Source organism: Mustela erminea, chromosome 13 (assembly GCF_009829155.1).
Source record: "Mustela erminea isolate mMusErm1 chromosome 13, mMusErm1.Pri, whole genome shotgun sequence".
Lineage (NCBI taxonomy): Eukaryota > Metazoa > Chordata > Mammalia > Carnivora > Mustelidae > Mustela > Mustela erminea.
In genome coordinates, this window is record NC_045626.1 from 36,514,431 (window position 1) to 36,537,414 (window position 22,984).

The following is a 22,984-nucleotide window of genomic DNA, read 5'->3' on the forward strand; positions in this document are numbered from 1 at the left end:
CACTGTCTTCTGTTCTGCTCCCATTTAGTAAAGAGAGCATAAGATATACATCTGAACATGTTTCGTAATCCAGCCTCACCAACAAGACTACAAACATTTCTTTGTGATTATCTTCCCTTTTAGTTTAGAGTTCTTCATGGGTATTTTAAAGGAAACTTCAGAGGAAGTTATTTTTGCATTTATTTATATACTCAGAATTTTTCAGCTTATTATACCATTTAGGACAAACACACTGAAAACAAATGTATAGACTTGAGAAACTTACCTGTCATGTTTGATTCTGGCTAAGAGAGGCTCCAGCCATCCCACTGTACATTCACAGTGAGCATCTAAGAAGGTGATCACTTGGCCTTTAGACACAGCAGCTCCTTTTAATCTAGCTCTGATCAAGCCAGAACGTTGTTCCATTCGAATTACATGGACTGGTACTTTTAATTTTTTCACGTAACTCTCCAGAGGTCTTTTTAAAAAGTCTGAAAAATTAATAAAACAAAACAAAAAAATGGTACATGAAAAGACTGACCTGGTGCTACCCAGATGTAAAGCAATTCTGATGCGCAATATTCATTCAGCAACTATTTCCTGAGCACTTTTAGTGAAGCTCCCATTTCACTACAGGGAGCCTTTTTATCTCCTGAGACAATGTCCTAAATTTGCCTCTATCTAATTACATGGAGAATTAGGAGAAATCTTTGGGCTCAGGCTCAATCAAAGACAAATATGTCCCCAGTTCCCTAAGCAACTGGGCCAGCTCACTTCTTCTTTTTCTAATCATGCTTAAGGATCAGGAGTAGAAAGAAAGTAGTCGAAGAGCATTAACTCCAGACCTCTGTAGACCGAAGGAACAGAACATGCAACAACTGTTAGAATTCAGACAGTTGTGGGATTTCTTCAAGATCCAACTCGAGACTCACTGTCTTATGGACTACCACAGTCTTAAACTATGTAGTTCTTCTGCAGGAGGCAGTAAGTGAGGTCAAGCTCAGAAGGAAAATGCTGGATCAAACAGAGTTCCTTAGCAGACAGGTAGATCTAAGTAACAAAGGTTATAAGAGAGAAGCGCAATTGAAGGAAAGGGGGGGAAAAGGAGAAGGAAAGGAAGGGGCTGTGTGAAACCAGCATCTCTCCTGGAGTGTTCAGATAGAGGTTATGTCTCTGAGCCAAGGAAGTCTTACCTCCAAAGTACGTATTGGACTTTAAAAAGCAGGAAAGGCTCAGCTTCCTCAACACAAAGAGAAAGAATTTTTCAGCTCAGGTTAGTTTGTGGAATTACTGCTAGAGAAGTTTTTGAGGGTGATATGGTCAAATGTCCTTCCAACTAGTCCCAACAGGACAGTTAGGAGAATAATCTCTTTAGGGGAGGAAAAACTTGAGAGAGAACTGCTGGGACTCCCAGGACTAGCTCTGTCCCACAGGATTCTCATAAGGGGAAGGTCCCAGAGAGCATGGTGTATGTATTAAGGGTCTCCTTAAGTACTAAACATGGGAATCCAAAGGGCTTCCTATGTAGCGCAGAGAGAAAAGACAAATAGGAGTGATAAGGTTCTTGCCTGCTTGAACTGGTGAGACCAGAATGACTCAATAATGAAATAATCAGGATAAGAAAATTTGAAAGTGAAAGGTCTATGACCCCACCATACCAGACTACTGATTGTTTCCAGTTTTGCTAATGTATTTCCTAATTAATTTGGGCTAAAAACAGTATCTGTAAAATAGCTGGAGTAGAACTCCTACGAGGTCACCACTGTGATTTTATGAACCAAATCTTAGGGTCAGAGAGCTGTAACTCCATTCTGAATAAAAAGGCGGGGGGAACGTCAATCCTGGAGTAGAGCAAGATTCTGCAATGGCAGCTACCATTTTCTGTTTGGCACAATGCCAGGGTCTTTACCCATTTTATATCATTTAATCCTGACAACAGCAATGCTATGAGACTGTCACTACACATATTTTAGACACAGAAATCTGAGACTTAGAATCTAAAATGAACCAATGAAAGTCACACAGCTTGTTAAGGAGTGGACCCAAGATTCAAACCCTGGTCTGCCTGACTTCAAAGCTCATCTTTTCATCCACAACAAGAAATCCCAGAAGGGAACTTGAGAGAGAACAATTGAGGACTGTGCAATCACCTGCACTAACACAAATTTAACTTTATGTGCAGAGTGTGATGGACTCCTACGTGATGGGGTGTGGGGTATGTTTTAGTGCTCCAGACCAGTTGAGGCTGGGTGTGTCATACACAAGATGTCTCCCAATAAGCTTTCCCAAAAATATCAGACAGCTTAAAGTCTTCTTAAGAATCAAAGCAATCTAATTCCCAAATCCCACGTCTCTGAAAGTTAAAATACTCTGTCCTCTCTATAAATAAAATGAAAAATGCATGATTCTCTGGTCTGGCAGCTCAAAACAGTTGCCATTCCACATATTTTCTTGGCATCTTCGTTCTACATCTTTGTGGCCTTCATGCAATAAGGCTAAGAAATAGGTGTCTGGGCGCCTGGGTGGCTTAGTTTGTTAAGTGTCTGCTTTCAGCTCAGGTCATGATGCCAGGATTCTGGGATCGAGTCCTGTATCAGGCTACCTGCTCGGTGGAGAGCCTGCTCTTCCCTCTCCCTCTGCCCCTCCCCCCTGCTCATGCATGCGTGCGCTCTCTCTCCCACTTACTCCCTCAATTACTACTCTCAAATAAACAAATAAAAAAAATCTTATAAAAAAAGAAAAGAAAAGAAACAGGTGTCTTCCTAAAAGAGGATATAGAATTATGTACCCAGGGATAATTCTACAAAAATGAAGCCATGGGAGGTTAAGTGACTATGAGTAGAAGCTACTATGTCATCTAAAAATAAGGTAGAATCTTATTTATCAGAATATCTTTATAGCTATTAGCCTATAAATGGATCCCTCAGCATCTTTCCATCAGGGAACGTGAGACTGCCAGAGAGGGTGCTGGGAAAATTTCACTGCTTACAGGAACATCTGAGAAATCTTCGAGCAGTCGAAACAACAAGGAATTTAGAGTCTAAAAAATCTGACTCCTAATCCCTACTAAGTAAGAATCTCTGCTTCCTTTTGCGAAAGATGAGAAAAACAATAGTCCTCTCAGATTAGGAACATTATATCAGTCCTAAGTCTTAAGATAACCTTCTGAGGTGATGATTACATAACTTCTGACATGGAGTGGGGATTCATCCAGACTCTGTCTTCATTTTAGACCCTGTAACTGTGATGTTATGAGATGTGAGTTATGTAGCAGTTAAGAGGCAAGCGCTAGGTTTACGCTAAGCCTCACCAGTAAAACAGGGATAATTATAGTGCCTACTTCATACCTAATAAATGGAGCTACTGACAACTCAGCAGTTCAACTATGAAAATGGGTATCCTGAGGCCAGAAGCAAACCAGGCACGCTAACGCAACCTAATTAGAAGTCTGCATAGACAAGAAGTAGAGGCAAGAGTTAACTGACTGGTAGATCTCTTTCATTCACTCGTTAAATTCTGGACTGTTTATGCAGTAAGTGCTGTGGGCAATGAGGAAAGAGGGGTAGGCACACATGCCCGACGGAGTGTAGAGTCTGGTAGGCGAGATGGTCTTTAAACAGATAAATAGTTAAAACTCTGATGAGAGCTATGGAGTGTAATGTTCCAAAACATGTTCAGAGGGACCCGACCTGGTCTTGGGAGTTCAAGGAAGGCCTCTCTAAATATATCTCGATTCTGAGTAAACATGTGAGCTGAACTGTGGGGATGGGGTGGCCAGGGGATGGCTTGGGATGTGAGGAGAGATGCAGGTAGAGGCCGAGTCATACAGGCCTCCGAGGAACGGGGTTAGACAGAAATGCCAAGATCAGAGCAGCATGTTAAAAAGCTCCCAGGGCATGCAGCAAGAATAGAGGGGGGAAGGTGAGGGTGTGTGTGGGAAGGCCAGACCAGCAGTCTGTTTCAGTAGCCCAAGTGAGAAGTGAGGGTGCCTTGCCCCTCTCTCATGAGTAAGAAAGTTACATAAAAACAGAGCTTGCTCTGGTTCTAGGGCCTACCAGTTACCACCCAAATAAGAGAGCCAAAGTAAGTTAGACTAGGAAATTCTCAATCTGGATAAAAGGACTATAGTTGTAACCACAACAACACAATACCTGGTGGTTCCCAACCATCAGAAATAGTGAGCCACACATCTGAGGCTTTCCAAGGAGGAAGATGGAGAACCAGACTCCTGACCAGGTCTCTGGGGTAGGCAGGACTACTGGGTCTTGCTGAGTGAACCAAGAGCCCCAAGTAGAGCCATGAAGTAGATCTTGGTCCACGTTTCTCTTATAGATTTGTACAGGTAGGGTGATTAAGAAGGGCCCCAGTGAGGAAGGGAAATTATTATTAGTATATGTGACTTTGTCAAGTTAGAGCTGTGGGCACATGTGTCTTTGATTAGGTCATGTCCTACAAAAATGTGCTTACACACAGCCCTCCCAGGCACGGAAGAGAAGATCAGAGAACACAAAGGAGGAAATGGAAAAATAATTCGCTTCGTCTGAGGAAAAACAGCTCTCCTTGAGGAATATTTAATCTAGCAAATATCAACACGTAAGTAAAACAAACATAAGTCACTTCCAGGCTGTGTTTGTATATATTCCTGCTTCAATGAACTTGGGCTAATTTTCTTAAAGAGGGATTAATTAACTCCTAGCAAACAATTATCCACACGAGGGTTTACACTTCTATTGTCAACAATAACTCTTTAAGTGTGCTATTCTTAATTTCTAACACCTCACTCATTTTGACATTAATTACATTACATACTATTATTTAAATGCTTTGTGTGTTTATAAATGGTCATCTTAATCACATTAAGGCGGTAAGCTATATTATTTTTTGTTTATACTTCTACAATTTGGCACAGTGGTAAGATTTAAACTGTTATTAATGTGCAAATTACTTCCCATAATTAAGACATGAAGTTATTGTGATTAAATTTACATACTTAGTATAGTTATGGAAAGAGAGGTAAAATACTAAAAGAAAACACTTTAGCAGATGCAAAGAGAGATTTGGCGAGAAAGTTAAGTAGCAAAAGAGCTTGAAATGATGGTCAGGAAGTCTAAGGCTGGTGAAGGAAGAAAGGAAGAGCCATTTTCTGTAGTTCTTCTAAATTGTTCTCATGAGAGCACAGGAACATCGGGGGGATGAACATAAGACACCAAAGGTCCTCAACAGTGGTGTGAGAAAAAGCGCCTGGGAAATGCTGGGTATGTCTGAGTTTAACAGGTTTCCCTACAGATGGGACTTAGCAGAGCCTTTTTTCACCCCGTGGTGTAAACTCTCTAAGAAGGATTAAAAATAAATAACGTTAGCTCAAGGTACTTTGAAAAACTTTCCTAAGAGAGTGTTTCATGAGATAATTTGAGAGATTCTAAGCTTGTGAAAAATTCTGAGATTCCTGGAAGAGTAAGAGTCACTGTAGAAATTTCTTATGAGGTCAGAGTCATATTACATATCACTCTCCTAAGTTCCTTCCTCACCCTTTTATATAACTAGCTATAGGTCATTCCTGAACCTAGGAATGGAGAAAATGGAAAAACCTAAGAATAATCTGGAGAACAAAGTCTCACCTACCTAGTCTTCCATTTTCCTGTCAGAGGTACTTCCCACTACACATGGAATTCAATTTCTCCATCCTGGCTCCAAGGAGGATCCAGTCTCTCTCCATTAACTCATGACTGCAGCTTCCCACAAGGAAAATTCTAACAAAATCATGTGGGTTTTTTCACTGTTCTGCATAAATCTTTATATTATACACATTATTTCTTTTTAAAAAAAGATTAAGCTGTGACACAAATGTTAATTATGATAATATTTTAAGTTTCACAAGGGCGTAATTTTTTGCATATGTGAATGAGTCTAAATGCCACCAATACTTTTAGGATAAATTAGAAGTCTGAATAAAATTATTAGGTTAAAAATGATACCGACGTTTCTTAACCATTAATGATAAAAGCTTAGTATATTACTGGCATTAAAATTTAAAATTTACCTCTTTCACTGGCATCATCTACTAGAACAATTTCTTCTAGCATGTGTCTTGGTGAGCGATTAATGACACTATGGACAGTTCGCAGAAGGGTGCTCCAAGCCTCATTGTGGAAAACAATCACCACACTGGTTGTAGGAAGATTATCTGGATACACCTTTGTTTTACACCTAGAGACAAAGCAAATGCCTTTATAAAAAGTGACTGTTAAAACAGCATATTCAATGCATCTGGAGTAGAAGGGATAATAGAACAATAAAGACAGTTTGCTCTAGTGGTGGGACTCCTGGTAACTAACTGTTCATTTAAGTTTGGGTTAATGCTGCATGTTTAACAAAGAGTACCTATTTAAAATTCTATGTTTAGACTTAAATTGTCTTAGAGATATGAACTATATTCTTAAAATTAGGCCTCTCTTCCTGATCAGTGTCTTCTGCTGATTCATTTTAATGGACAATGTACTAAATAAGACTACATCACCAATCGGAAACTCAATGTGTTTCAAGAATTCAATTAGATAAAAAAAATCAGAAACACTGAAAGTCTATGCAATTTAATAATCTAAAAAAAAAAAAAAACAAAAAAACCTTCTACAAAGGAAAAGAACTAATATTTACTGAGTATTTTGTATTAGGTACAAAAGCTTCCTAAGAATTCTGGGAAGTACCTGGAGCCACATTTCACAGAGAAGCTGAGGACAGACATAAACGGGAGTGGCAGAGCTTGACGAGGACTCACAGTCCGTGCTCTGTTCAACAAACGCTTGATGCTGTCTCCTCCATTGTGAAATTATATGGTAAAAACTATATCTAGAAATACAACAAAAAGACCAAACACACCCAAACTATATGCACACAAAATCGATGTATTAGTTGTATGTTTCCAGCACTTTGTTAGGCAACATGGTCTCTCCCGCCGGTCTCATCTGCTATGGAGCTACTGCATGAGTGAGACCGGGAACAGCAGCAGGCAAGCGGACATCAGGGGATGTGGTTTAGAACATCTGCACCCCTAAAAATGCACATGGAATTCTTTCGTAGGCATCTCCAAACTCCAACCATTGGTTCCAGCCTTCTCTTTCCACCTTGATTTCCAGCTCTCACAAGCTCCTCAAACCTCATGGTCTCTCCCATCTCCTGTTAGACTTGCCAGTGGGACTGGAGACAGGAAAGAAGAGGGCGGAACCGAGGAAAATGCCAATAAGCCCCTCTTCTGAAGCAGCCATGACAGCCTCGCTACTGAAAGTGTCGCTCGAGGGCTGCTGGCTGGCAGCTAGAAGGAAGGAAAATGGGAGGGGAAAGACATGACAAGGGCCAGGGGCTGAAAGGAGAAACAGAAGGAGGAGTTCACTGGGGGCCCATCAACACCAGTTCCTCCTCTCTCCAAAGAGGAAAGGAGAAACAAAACGCTTCCACTGTCCTTCATTATACCCCTCTTCAGCCCCTACCATTGTCTTGACCGTTTTCCCCTTCACAGTGTGCTCTCCATCTCCTTCTACTAGTAACCCCACTCCGACTCACAGGCCTACAGACTCCTTTCTACACCAGTCTGTGCCCCTCACCCTGGGTTCACTCCAAACCCCAAGAGGAGCCACCACACAGCCTGCCCCCCTGTCTACAGCTCCTTTCCTCCAAGTCCAGGCCACAGAAGTGAGGCCCAGAAGACCAGGTGCTTGGCTCTGGGAAGGACATTTGCCCTTAGCATTCCAAGTAATACTTCTGAGAACAACTTCCCATTAAAACTGTTATGTTATAAACAGAGGCTAGATTATACATTTATACTCAGTACTATATGCTTCAGGTACATCACAGGTGAGCAAGCCAAGACACTCATGTTTTCATCCCGAATGCCTAACTCACAGACTGTTGGCACAGGACTTTGAAATCAGGAATGGGCCCATATATGGGTAAAGGGAGCTCAGAAAGAGAGTTTCTAATATTATTTAACTGAAGCGTACTAAGTCAGATATGACTTCTCTTCCCAAATTAATCCCACTCATTACTGCAGGAGAACTAGGAAGCAGAGATCAGCCAGAGCAACTACAAAGCTGCTGGCTTACCAAACAACAAAAGAATGAAATCAAGTGAGACACAGAAGATGACTAAGCAAACTGCGCAGTGTATAAGCAGTACCAGTAGCTGTGTGCACGGCTAGCAAGTGGACAGGAAGAAGAGGAAATTCTGAGAAGAGATTCTGCAGAAGAGAAAAAATAGGTCAGACTTATTTCTTGGAAGACACAGGAAAGAATTCAATTCTGAAACTATATGGAAAGAAAGACCATAAAGACAGTAAGAACACTAGAAATAGAGACTAAAATGGAAATCGGGGCGCCTGGGTGGCTCAGTGGGTTAAGCCGCTGCCTTCGGCTCAGGTCATGATCTCAGGGTCCTGGGATTGAGGCCCGCATCGGGCTCTCTGCTCAGCAGGGAGCCTGCTTCCCTCTCTGTCTCTCTCCTTGCCTCTCCATCTACTTGTTATTTCTCTCTGTCAAATAAATAAATAAATCTTTAAAAAAAAAAAAAAAAAATGGAAATCGTTCAGAGAGGATGAAAGAATCAAAAAGCAAAGCACAAACCAGGATCCAGACAAAAGGAAAATAATTTCCTAAATCAGTTAAATTTAATCATTCAGAGAATACAGGGAATTCATAAATATTCTCTCAAAATAGCATAGGAAATATAGAGAAAGTATGAAAAAGTCAACATAACTGATCTCAGAACATGTAAGCCCCACCCCAACCTGGGAAATATATAGGGCACTCAAGGAAAACCAAAGATCCTTTCAGCCTTCTAGTTAAGCTACTCCCATGGAGGGACCAACTATGCCCACCAGTAGGGAATCATTCTGGGGGTGGGAGTAGATGGGAGTAGGGGATCATTCTGGGGGTTAGGGACACAGAGCTGAGGGTGAGCAAAAAGGCCACAGCTGTGTTACCAAGCAGCTTTTTTCCCACTCTGTCCCAACTGAGTCTTTCATCCTGAGGAATGAAGATTAGCTAGTGTAGGACTGTGCTACTATTAAAAAAAGTTACATGCAGGTTTCACAACAGGGTGTAGGTTGGGGAAAGAGGGAAAAGAAGAGGCTGAACTTTTTACTGAAATTATAATACACATACAAAAAGCAGACAGATCATAAGCACGAATAAGTTTCCACCAAGTGAATGCATCAGCACCCAGATGAAGAAACAGACTGTGACCTGTACCCCAGAAGGTTCGTTTGTGCTCCCACCCAAAGTAACCGGTATGCTGGGCTTTTAGCATTGCCGATGAACTGTCTTTTGTTTGAACTTTAATTTAAAGGGAATAATATAGAGCAACAGTTCTCAAACTTTTGACTCATAACCCCTTTGTGTTTAAAAACTGATGATCCCAAAGTGCTTTTATGTAAAGTACAGGTGCTGGTATTTATGTTACACACTGAAACAGAAAATCTTAAAACCTAAGAATATACAAACACATATTATGCTATCAGAGGTGATCCATGCTATCACAGAGTGTGCCCATTATGGATTTATTGCCTCTTAGCTCCAAATACACCCTCCACTTCCTGCTCTGGGATCATGCGACTGGCTCCTATAAGTATGTCTTCTTTGCAGCTGGCAAAAGGCATACATAAGCTTTGCACGGCACACACACGAAGGGACACTGCAGGAAGTACAAATTTCCCTTCCTGGTTCCAGCACACTTTCGTTTTTCTTCTTCCTGCTTTGGCACTGCCTGTGGAGTGGGAGCCGCACACCCAGATGCATCATCCCCACTGAGTTTCAGCAGCACCCACCCTCTTAGGCACATTCTCAGTCTCTCAGGTACCTCAGCAGCTGGCTTCCCAGTTTTGGCTTTCTGTACCCCCAGAAGCATGCTTCCTGTTTGCCAGTTCTGGCTCTGATCTCCTACTCATTAAGCCTGTCTGTCAGCCCTCACTCTGGAGGGTACTGCGTGCCAGGTCTCGCCAAGAGTAACTAGCAAATTTCTCTACCACCCAATGAGCAGCAAACATGACTTCTCCAACGAGGTCTGAAGCCCAGCATCAGGGAGAAGGCTCCCTTCAACGTTTGTCATTCCCTGGTACTCTCGACCCTAGGATATACTTCATAACTGTCTTTATCCCCTCACAGTTAACCTCATTATATTAAAATTTTCTGTTCAAATTATTGTGTGATTTCTGTTTCCCTGCTAGACCCTGATTTACACAGCTTCTCAAACTCCATGGTGCGCTAGCTGAAGGGTAAGAGCGAAGGGGGCAAATAAATGTCTTGGTAACACTATGAAAACTTTTTGACCTTGCAGGCTCCCTGAAAGGATCATCTGAAGGACCTCCAAGCGTCCCAGGACCACACTTTAAAAGAACTACCGATACAGAGCATATTCTTTTGTGTCTCAATTCTTTCCTTCAACACTGCTTGTATACCATCCATGCTGATAGGGGCAAGTTTATTTTTACTGCTGCACAGTACTCCTTTAAAGGAACAGATATGTGTATGTGTGATATATGGGTACACACATACCCCCCCACATACATATATCATAGCTTCTTTTCTATTCTAATATTTATGGACAATTAAGATACTTTCCAGTCTAGGCTACTATAAACAGTGCTGAGAAAATCACTCATGTACACATCTTCTGGTGACTGCATGTATGCATTTTTGTGTTACTGGGCAATAAGGTATACACAGGCTCAGCTTTAGTAGATACCAAGAATGGTTTTCCAAAGAGGATGTAGTAATTTCCACTGTCACCAGCAGTGTGTCATAGTTTCAGTGTTCCACATACCTACCAACAGTGTCATTTCTTTGAAGGGAGTAATAAATTCTCTGAGTTTTAAAAAAATGCATAGCTTCATAAAACCACCACCACTTTTAGGAAACAGAACAGTTCCACCTCCAAAGAACCCCTTTTCTTATCCCTATATAGGGATATATAGTCTCAACCTCCCCTACATGTAACCCCTAGCAACCAGTATCTGTTCTCCATTACTACTGTTTTGCCTTTTCACAAATATCCTATAAATGGAATTACACACCGTGTAATCTTGGATACTGGTTTGTTTTACTCAGCATGTCTCTGAGATTCACTGAAGTCCTATCTGTCAAAAGTTTATTTTTTTATGAAGAGTGCATCAGAAATCTCATCTTTCAGTGTCTTCATTCACTAACTGTTTCCAGTTTAGGGCTGTTATGAAGAGTTGTTACATGCATTCAGGTACTGATTTTTATGTGAACATGTTTTCATGTTTTTACCCCTTTTTCCCTGCGGTAAATATCCAGGGATGGGCTACTGGGTTATACAGTTTAAGTATAAGTTTTTAAGTGTAATTCTGAAACTGCTAAACTGTTTTCCAGAGACTGTATCATTTTGCATTCCTACCAGAAATGTATGAGAGTTCCAAATGCCCTGGATCTTTGTCAGCACTTGATACTATATTTTTTGATAGCCATTTAAAGAGGCATAGAGTGGTACCTCATTATGGTTTTAATTGGCATTTCCTTGATGGCTAATGTCTTTTCCTGTGTTCATTTGCCATCCATATGGTATCTTGGGTAAGTGTCAAGTGTTTTGACAACATTTTAGTGCTTTCATTTTTCTTAATTGGGTTATGTTTGAGAGTTCTTCATATATTTTTGATACGAGTCCTTTGTCGGAGGTATGGTTTGCAAATATTTTCTTCCACCCTATAGCTCATCATCTCATTTTTTTTTTTTTAAGATTTTATTTATTTTTTTGACAGAGACACAGCGAGAGAGGGAATACAAGCAGGGGAAGTGGGAGAGGGAGAAGGAGACTCCCTGCCAAGCAGGGAGCCTGATGTGGGGCTCAATCCCAGGCCCTGGGATCATGACCTGAGCCGAAGGCAGATGCTTAATGACTGAGCCACCCAGGTGTCCCATCATTTCATTCTCTCAACAATGTTTCCATCAGAGTGAAAGTTTTAAAATTTGATATTCAACTTAACAATTTTCTATTTTATGAAATGATGCTTTTGATGTCATGTCTAAATACTCTCTGCCTAATGCCAATCCTGAATATTTTCCCTAAAATTATAAACTTTTAGAATTTAGGTTATCCAATTTGAGTTAATTTTCAAAAAACACCTGAGATTAAGGTTGAGATTCTTATTTTTGCACATGGATTCTAGCTGTCCCAACACTATTTGTTGAAAAGATAATCTTTCCTCTGCTGAGTGGTTTTTACACTTTTGTCAAAAACCAAATATCCATATCCATGGGTCTATTTCCGAACTATCTCTTCTGTTCCACTAGTCTATATGTCTCTCTCTTTGTCAAGAGCACACTGTCTTGATTATTGTAGCTTTATAGTACATCTTTAATTTGGATACTGTTATTTCATCTAACTTTATTCTTTTAATAAAATATTTTTGCTATTTCCTTTGCCTTTCTGGATATATTTTTAAATATCTTGCTGGGATTTTTAATGGAATTGTATTAAATCTATGTACCTACTGGCATAGAAACAGCCGTCTTTTACACTGTGGAGGCTTCAGTTCTCTGACTCGGCTGTGCACTGCTGGTGCCTGCGTCTATGCTCTAGGATCAGCAGCAGGAGACAAGAAAAGAGAAGCATGGAGATTCTACCCAGGCTCTGGAGACCAGATATCCTCTGGTCAAAGAGATTCCCTCCCTCAGCTTTAGTTGTTTGCCTGGCACTGCTCCCATGGCTGGAAAGCCCTGGCAACAACCCTAGGGACTAGGAGAGCAGAGAAGGGGAAAAAAGAAGATACAAATATGGGGGAGCTGTTTCTCCACTAACCCTTAAGAAATCCTGTTCTCATGTCTCAGAACAGAAAGAGTGTGTTTCTCTTGCGGGCTCTCCTTCTACACCTGGTACATACTTCTGAGTTCTGGAATGCCTTCAAGTACAATGTTGAATAGACGTGGAGAGCATTCTTTCCTTGCTTCTGACCTTAGGGGAAAGCTTTTAGTCTTGTACTATTAAAGCTTTTAGTCTTGTACTATTAAACATGATATGACACTAAAAGCATAATACAAACTAACACATTTGACTTTATCAAAATTAAAAATTTTTGTGCTTTAAAAAGTACCACTAAGGAAATGAAAAGACAAGACACAAACTCAGAGAAGATACTTAGAAATTATTTATCTGATAAAGGAGCTGTATCTAGAATATATAAGTAACTCTTACAGCTCTGCAATAGGAAGACAATCTGATAAAACATGGGCAAAAAATCCAGAGAAATTTCACTAAAGATATAAGAATGGCCAATAAATACATGAAAATGTCCCCAATATCATTAGTCAAAGGCAATGCAAACGAAGATCACAAAGAGATACTACTTCACATGCAGCAGAACATCTCTAAGAATAAATACAGGTACAAAAAAATGTTGGTGAAGTTATGGAGAAACTGGAACACTCGGACATTTTGCAGGTGGGAATGTTCACAGTGCAGCCACTTTGGAAAAAAGTTTGCCAATTTCTCAGTTAAAAACAAAGTTACCATAAGACATAGCAATTAGGAATCTACAAGAAATATGAGAACATAAAGAATAAAAGAACAGTGTAAAGCTGTTCCCTCCCCTCTGTACCATTCTGTCCCTGTAAGGAAACCACATGCAATTCTTTGACCTCTTTGTCTTGGTATTTACCTCCATAATTCTAAATACTCTGTCTGAATTTTTATTTGCTGATTTTTTTCTAGTTCTAGATATTACATATTAACTTACTGCAGAATGTAAGGATTTATTTCCCTCCTATCCTCATCCTAACACATACAATTGCTCATACAATTGCTACTCCCTCGAGGTAGTTGCATTAGAAATCTGGTTCACTGTTATTTAATATTTATATAAGGACTATGTAAAATGCTACTTAAAGCTGATTCGTACATTGTGAATACTTTTCCTTTTCTCCAGGACATTGCCTTCCACTTTACCCTAATTTATTTTTGCCACTTTTCTTTATTTTCTATGTATCTATCACTAATTCAAATCCAGACTCTCAACAAATCGTTTAAATAGTCTCTTAACATGTTTGGAAGCATGAGCTGTAGTATGAATGAAATCAACTTAAAGCAATCCCTCCTGAAGTTTTCTGGGCGGGTTGCCTCTGTGCCCGCACCACTGTGGTCCAGGGCTTTCTCTCTGCCATTCTCACCGGGATTCTACTGGCTGTCCTGCACACTGAATCTCCTGTCTTTCACATCCCATGCCCTTCTTTTCCCTGGTTTACTCCTTTGTTTGTCAGAGAGCACAGACTGAGAAAGGATGAGGGGAGATGGGCAGGTCTTTGAAACTATACCATCACAACCACAGTGGACAGATGCTTTTAGTGAGAGTGAGTTACATACTGGAATGGAGCTGGAGTTGACTGAAAAATCCCTGGTTTTACACAATGAGTGAAAACATAAGTGGTTTCATCTATGTTTCCATGGACAACAGTAATTAAAAGATGGCCTACATAACAAGCATTCTTGTTATAAGTGAGTGAAAGAATAACTGAATTAACTCTAATGCATGAAATTCACAATGTGGTCTGAGTGAGTTTGAGTGCCTGCCTGAGTGACTCAGCAGTGTTTTGGGAAATAGAGAGATTATTATATTTGCTTAGGATAGTGATCATCTCAGCAAGACTGGGCTTACCAGAGGATCAATCCACACAAACACCTAACAATTCAGGAATGTAGAACAATAGAAGTGCCATGATAATTACTATTTATATTATTTTGCAACTGTTAAATTCTCATTGTACTTATTTTTAGCCCTTTTAGGGCCTGAAATGGCATTACGAATTTTTACGCATTGCCTCACTCTATCCTCACAACAATCATAAGACAGAGGCACTGTTCTCCCAATTTTACAGATAAGGAAACTGAGGCCTTGGGAAAGGAAACAGCTTTATGCTAAGTCAAAGTGAGTATGTGTATATAATCCAATTCTCTTCTCCATGTTCCTTTCAGCAATGATTTTTAAAGTATTTGTCATCCACTAAGTTAGCCTATCACTGCCCTTTACCAACGACAAGTCAATATTTCTTAAGGTGGGCCACCTGTCTGGCAGTGTCTGGCAACATTTTATAATTTTTCCTCCCTGTACTGCCATTCAGACAAGATCAATGAAGATCCTTCATACAAGTGATGGCAGAGCACAGTGATTAAGATTACATGTTTTGTCAATGATAGATTTCACTTGAATCACTTATTAACTGCACTTAACACAAATCATTTAATCTCCCCAAGTCTGAGTTTCCCCATCTGTCAACTGGGCATACTACTATTTTACTCAATTGCTTAAAAATGATAATGTGTGTAGTGCCTGGTACATAATAAGCACTCACTAATTGGTATTACTTTTTTTTTTTTTAAGATTTTATTTGACAGAGAGAGACAAAGTGAGAGAGGGAACACAAGCAGGGAGAGTGGGAGAAGGAGAAGCAGGCTTCCCACTGAGCAGGGACCCTGATGCGGGGTTTGATCCAGGACACTGGGATCATGACCTGAGCCAAAGGCAGACACTTAACAACTGAGCCACCCAGGTGCCCCTGGTATTATTACTTTTTGAACATCTGAGACTAATTACATAGGATGGAATTGCCACATTAGATGACTTGGAATTTGCCTCAAAGCTCCTTCCTAAAATCACACATTACGAAAGTTATTCTTTGATTGTTTTTCACTCTTCTTGACACTTGAACAATGTTATTCTTTCCCCCAGTTTCCTGCAGGAAATGGGTCCTTGGAGATCCTGCAATAGAGTAAAGGCTCCTGGCAGGCACAGGATGGTCAAGACACTGCCAACTATACTACCAGGTAAGCCCAAGACTTAGGTCAAGCAGGGCTTTTCTGGATTCAGAAAAGGGGGTAAAAAAGCTGCACTCTGGGGGCTGTCCACACCACTTATACTTCCACCTCTGTAAAGTAGTCTGAAAAGTACCTGTTGGCCAGCTTTGTTCATCTTAGTGCAGAGATAAATATACATCTCGTGTTTCTTGTTGCACATTTCATTAATACACTGCAGAAGCCAGTCAGTGCTTAGTAAAAAGAATGGGGTGGAAAAGCATGCTTGTAATGGCTTTTCATGAAACTCGTACTCGGACCTAGAGCTTACTCTGTGAACACAGGTCTCTGTTTCCTAGGTGCCAGGAAGTATTCGAAGCACTACAAAGCCTCACAACAGCCCTCGTTATATTCCTTACTATTCGGACAAGGATTCTCAAGTATAGAAAGGTCACTACCTCTTCCAAAGCCACAAAGCCAATAAGTGGCAGAGCGAGACCTGGATTTAGCTGCTATTGAGATATTAATGAGAAATTCATTATCTATAACAAAAAGGGACAAAGGGGAAAAAAGTATAGACTGAGAAGCTCTAGTCTATGCATATGAATAATTCCAGAAGAACAAGCTGAGGGAATGGTAACAAAGCAATATTTAAGATTACAGCCAGAAATGTCCCAGAATTGAAGAATATGAAGGAGTACATGATGGGGGCGCCTGGGTGGCTCAGTGGGTTAAGCCGCTGCCTTCGGCTCGGGTCATGATCTCAGGGTCCTGGGATCGAGCCCCGCATCGGGCTCTCTGCTCAGCAGGGAGCCTGCTTCCTCCTCTCTCTCTGTCAAATAAATAAATAAAATCTTGAAAAAAAAAAAAAAAAAAAGAGTACATGATGTGCAGTGAACACGCAGATAAAGGCAAGTCCCCATGTTGACAATTACAATATACCCAAGTCTTAATACTAAAGGAATAAAATGTGCAGCTTCCAAACCAAGAGACAGAAAAACATGAATACTAAAAATTTTATCAAATGAAACTATATCAATTAGCAAGGCAGGTGAGGAAAAAATAAAAAGGATGGTGAACAAAAAACAAGATTAGGTTGAACTTTATGAAACTCGTTTTCACAGGTCAAAAATGGTTGAATATCAATTTCATATGGTTCAAACTAAAAGAAATCCAAATTTAATAGTCACAATAAATGTAGATGCATCAAACTCACCTATTAAAAAATGACTGGAGTGAAATGAAAATATAAATCCAGCCATTTAATAGAGATATACATAAAATTAAATCACAGATGGTTGAAAGAAATAGAAAAAAAATAACAGACATACAAGGAAAATGCTAAACAGACTAAAAGTAGTATAGCAAAATCAAAACCAGGGTAAAAAAATTAATACAGATATAGTGAACACTGGGTTTAAAAACAAGAATATACTATCAATCCCTGCATCCAATGATGCAGCCTTGAAAAATAAAAGAACAAATTGAGAAACTGTTAAATCCATAATTATAGGGGAGGTTTTTTAAAAATACAAATTAATCAGAATCTAACACACCATGTACTAAGAAACAGAAAAAACCCCAGAAGTAAGAGGCAACCAAACAGTTATTTTCAACTGCAGAGGAAACATTTTAAAAAAGCTGAACACTTTCTGAACACTTTCTAGGTCAAAAAGGAGGTTTCAACCCATTTGAAATAGATCATATTCATATACAGGTTATGTTCTCTGGCCATGATGAAATTAATCTAGAAATCACTAATTAAAAATGAGCAAATCAAAATGCAGAAAGAAATGTATCTAGAAACATTTAAATGTATTTCTAGGTCATCCTGAGTTAAGCAGAAATCAAATGGAATTCACCAACTACTTAGGAATAAGTAAGAATGAAAATACATAAAACAATAGGCTGCACTGAAGTGTTCATAAATAGAGTCTTTTTTTTTTTTTAAGATTTTATTCATATATATGAGAGAGAATGAGAGAGAGAGAGAGAGAGAGAGCATGAGATAGGGGAGGGCCAGAGCAAGAAGCAGACTCCCCAACCGAGCATGGAGCCTTTTGTGGGACTCGATCCCAGGACTCCAGGATCATGAAAGGCAGTCGCTCAACCAACTGAGCCACCCAGGCACCCCAGATACAGCAACCTTAATGACTATTAGAAAACAAAAATATTTTTTAAATAATAGATTAAGCACTTAACTAAAGAAGGGAGAGACCAGATTAAACACAAAACAGAAGAGATAATTACAGAAAAAAAATTCTAAAAAAATGAGATAGGGGCGCCTGGGTGGCTCAGTGGGTTAAAGCCTCTGCCTTCGGCTCAGGTCGTTATCCCAGGGTCCTGGGATCAAGCCCCGCATCGGGCTCTCTGCTCAGCAGGAGCCTGCGTCCTCCCCTCTCTCTGCCTGCCTCTCTGCCTACTTGTGATCTCTGTCACATAAATAAATAAAATCTTTAAAAAACAATATATGGGTTGGATTATCAGCATCAGCTTTAAAAAAAAATGAGATAAAGGAAAAGCTACTTCTTTTTTGAGAATTAAAAATTGCAAATCATTAGCAAGATTATTTAAAGAAAAAGAAAAGTAATAAAAATATTAGAAATGAGAATAACTAAATCATTATATACCTCGTGAAAATGTTCTAAAACTGTAAGATAATGCTGTGAATAAGTGACAAAAAACCCAGGTCTTTCAGTTATTGTCAATTACCCAAATCCTAATTGCTACTGGGCTAACTAAAGCTCCTGACCTCTGTGAAAATTAATGGAGAGAAACCTCATGAAAAGTCAGGAGCCTGGGAAGCGGGGGAGGAGGCAGGAAAGGGGAGCCATACCACCCAACTTCAGTTATAAGAATGTCAATTACAGACTCCAACAAAAGAATGGTTAACAGGAATTCACTTACTACAGGTCCCAACAGGGAAAGATGTACACGCATCTTCTACAAGAAACTGAGTACCACCTGCATCTCAGCAGATGAGAAACCATCATCACCCTGAACTCCTGCTTTTCTCTAATGAAATTTCACTCAAAACAGCTTTTCCTGGGGCACACAGGTGGCTCAGTCTCTCAGTCAAGAGTCTGCTTGAGATTCTCTCTCCCTCTGACCTCTCACGGGCATGCTCTCTCTCCCTCAAAACAAACAAACAAGCAAACAAAAAAACAAACCCTCTTCCCAATTTCTTCCTCCATAAAAGAAGTCTTTCCCTTTGATCACTGGATTTGCCTATGGTTTTGTGTAGTTTGTCCTGAATTGCAATTCTCTGTTATTCCCAAATAAACCAATTTTTTGCAGGTGAAGTAACTGACTGTTTTAGAACACCTGCAAACCTTCCACTTTGGTGCCAGGAATTCTTGGTTTTGACACCAGTAAAATCAGCTATATTCCTAATCCCCCCTTTTTAAGAGGTTTTAAATTTATTTGATAGAACAAAAGAGAGCACAAGGTGGAAAAGCAGCAGTCGGAGGGAGAAGGAGAAGCAGGCTCCCCCCTGAGCAGGAAACCCGACGGGGGGCACATTTCCAGGATCCCAGGATTATGACCTGAGCTGAAGGCAGATGCTTAACCAACTGAGCCACCCAGGCACCTCCTCATAATCCCTTTTCTGAGTATTCACTTCACCTTCTAGCACTAATTAAAATATTGCCAAGCAGACCACTTCCTAAGCAGTCTATTTTTTCTAAAGATTATTTGAAAGAGAGAGTGAAAGTGAGAAGGAGGTGCAGAGGAACAGGAAGAGAATCTCGAGCAGACTTCTCAATGAGCATGGTGCCTAACATGGGGCCTGATCTCATAACCCCTGAGATCGTGACCTGAGCCAAAATCAAGAGTCGGGCAGTCCTAAACCAACTGAGCCACCCAGGCATCCTATGAGTAATCTTCAAGAGGAGGATGCTTTTCTTCCCTAGATCACATACCACTCAATCTGGAGGGGGTGGTAGATACATCCCCTGTTCCTTACTGCTGATTGAAGACTGTTGCTTTTCCCTAAGAAGGCCCAAGTCTTTTAAAGAATGTGCCAATCCATCCTTGTCACTGTCATCTATCACCTTTCCTACCAGTTCCACCGCTACTCTTGTCATAACATTCTATTTTAGCATCTATGTAGTCCATTTTTCAATACCCTGGCCTCCAGATCTTTGTTCTGCCCTCCTCCAATAAAACTGTCCTCTAATACATCTCACCCATGTACTTTCATGCTATATCCCTAGACCCTGCCAGTACCGATCATCTCCATTTTAAGCATCACAATCTCTGGTCACCATCACCCCCACCTCCCCATCCTTGCTCTTCCAACTCAATTACTCCAATAATCCTAGATCTTTGGCTTCCTTCACAGCGGTCTCCACTCCAGACCCTCCCTCTTCTTACTTTCTGTTACCCCCTTCATGTTCTCCAGGTCTGCTACTCTGCTTAGATCCATGGCTCTTTATCATTAGTGTCATCCTGGGCTCCCTATTCTTTTCTCTCACTTGCTGGAATATCCCAATCCCAGCTAAGTCCAACTTTCTGCTGAGTTTGCACCTCACTTGAGGGGCTGAATATGGCTAAAGAAAACATGAGAGCATGCTGAATGGCCTCATTTCCAATTTATAACCACAAACCTCAAGCAGGCTCTCAGCACTGTGCAGAGTTCTCCTGAATTTCCTACTCGCCTCCTTCAACGTGCTTGTTTTACATGTCCACGGATTATAAGTACCTTTCCCACCTTCCTCACTCACGGTGACAATTTCACCAAAAACACAGAAGCTATCAGAGAATTTCCATACTCCCATGAACATATTTACCATCCTGTACGCATGGTGATCGCGAACATTGTGCCTTTTTCCCACGACTTGAGGCCCGAATTATCCCTATTCCTGTCTGAAGCCAACTACATTCCTTCTCACCCACTCAAGTTAAATGCTCTTGCTGTAATACTCCCTTCTCAGTTACCCTGAGTGGGATCATTCCCATCAACACACAGACTACACTATATACCATCTTTGAAAAAAGACAGAATCTCCTGTAATCGCACAATCCCCCTAGCTAACACCTCCACTTCGCTCCTTTCTCTGATGATGCCTCCAAAGCACTGCCACCCCTACTGCCTCAGCTGCTGCCCCCCAACTTTGCTTCCCCCACTCTTTTCTCAAGTTGATTTTATTTGAAGTAAAGCAGAGTGCACAAAACATAAATTTAGATCTGAATGAATTATCACACATCAAATGCCCATGTAACCATGACTCAAGGGAAGAAAGAGAACATGGCCAACACCACAAGTCCCCTTGCTCCCATTACGTTTTCTTCCTCCCCTAAGGAATCACTGGCCTAACCCTTACCATCATGGTTTTGTGGTGCCTGTTTCTGGCCTTCCAAGAGACAGCATAATTCCATATATACTCTTCTGTGACTCTAGCTTGGTATAAATGGTGACATTCATTCACGTTGTTGCTTTTGTTCATTTCCACTGCTTATAAAGTATTCCATCGTATGGATCTACCACAATCACTGCTGATGCACATTTAGATTATTTCAGTTTGGAGCCAATATAAAAGTACTACTATTAACATTTCTGGCCTTGTCTCCCAAAGCATTCGTGCATGCATCTGTTAGACACACCTAGGTGCAGATCTGCTGGATCATGAAGCATGCTGCTGCTCATTTTACTAGATACTGGCATGTTTTTCAATGTGGGTGTAACAATTTACACTGCCACCAACACTATATGAGAGTATGAAGTGGTATTTCATTAGTTTTGTGTTTTCTTGATTACTAAAAAGGTTGAGCATCTTGTCTTATGTTTATTGGTCATTAGGATTATCTCTTCAAGTCTTTATCCGTTTTCCTTTTCCTTTTTGATGTGCAGGAGTTATTTATATATTCTGGATCTGAGCATTTTGCTGGCTATAAGTATTATAAATTTCTTCTGTGACTTGCCTTTTCAATGTATTTTTCTTTCTACTTTTTTTTTTAAATGAACAGGAAGTCTTTAATGCAGTCCCATTTATCAAACTTTCCCTGCATTTTTTGGGTGTTTCTAAGCCCCGTTGAAAAACTCTTCCTCTCTCAGGATCATAATAAATTCTGTGTTATCTGCTAGGAGCTTTATTGCTTTGCCCTCACATTGATATCTGTAATACACATGAAAATGATTATCTACATTGTGTGAGAAAAAGTTAGTTTCAGTTTTGTCCTTCAATTATTATCAGGATGACCCAATACTGTTTACTTTTTTCTTTAGAAGAACATCCTTCTACTACTAAGCAGTGCTATCTTTGTCTTAAACCAAGTGTTCAAGTAGTATGGGACTGGTTACAGACTCCCTATTTTTGTTTCACCAATGTATGTGTTTATCCTTGCAAAAATATCTTAATTATTATACCTTCTTGAGACATTTTGGTAACTGTTATTGCAAATCCTCCAACCTTATTCTTCTACAAAAATGTCTGGCTATTCTTGGTCTCTGCACTTCCAGTTACATTTGGGAACCAATCTGTCAAATCAGACACACACACAAACGTGGTGACTAGAAATTCACTGAATCTATAAATCAATTTGGAGAAAACCAACATTTTATAATATTGAACTGTCCACCCATAAAGATGGGCATTGTTCCATTAATTAGATCTTTAATTTCTCTCAATAACATTTTGGAATTTTCTTTGAAGAGAGTTTCTAATATTTGATATTTTTTGATTGCACTATAAGTGGTATTTTTAAAAAAAATCTGTTGCCCATCTTTTGTTAGAAAACTGACATAGAAATATAATTATCTTCATTATAAGTATCAACCTTAAAACAATCAGTACTTATTGATCCTAATCTTTTATCTATACTTCTGAATTTTCATTATTAAAATGGATTCCATACCCAATGTGTGGCTTGACTGAACTCAACTGCAATATCAAGAGTCACATGCTCTACCAACTGAGCCAGCCAAGTGCCTCTGAATTTATATTTTTAAAATTTTACTTTCTCCATTCCAATATTTATCTTCTTCTAGTGATAACCTTAAAAACTGCAACACACAAACTTGATTTATTAAAGTCTAATACTAATTGCTATCTTTACCACCCAGATATTCTTTACATAGTTGACCTTCATTTGTCTACATATTTACCAATTCCATTGTTCTTCCTTCATTTCCATACCTGATCATTCCAGTAGGATCATTTTCTTTCTGCTTAGAGAACACCCTTTAGTGTTTTTTTAGGGTAATGAATCATCTCAG

General features: G+C 39.9%; 1 protein-coding gene across 1 annotated transcript in view; it reads right to left on the minus strand.

The window, feature by feature from the left end:
* GALNT1 (polypeptide N-acetylgalactosaminyltransferase 1) overlaps window positions 1-22,984 on the minus strand; it is a 78,767-nt gene that overhangs the window by 24,452 nt on the left and 31,331 nt on the right. The window contains exons 4-5 of the mRNA XM_032309118.1: window positions 6,023-6,189; window positions 266-473 (exon numbers count right to left, since the gene is read on the minus strand). Coding sequence (XP_032165009.1) covers window positions 266-473; window positions 6,023-6,189 — 375 coding nt within the window. The remainder of the gene's footprint in view (window positions 1-265; window positions 474-6,022; window positions 6,190-22,984) is intronic.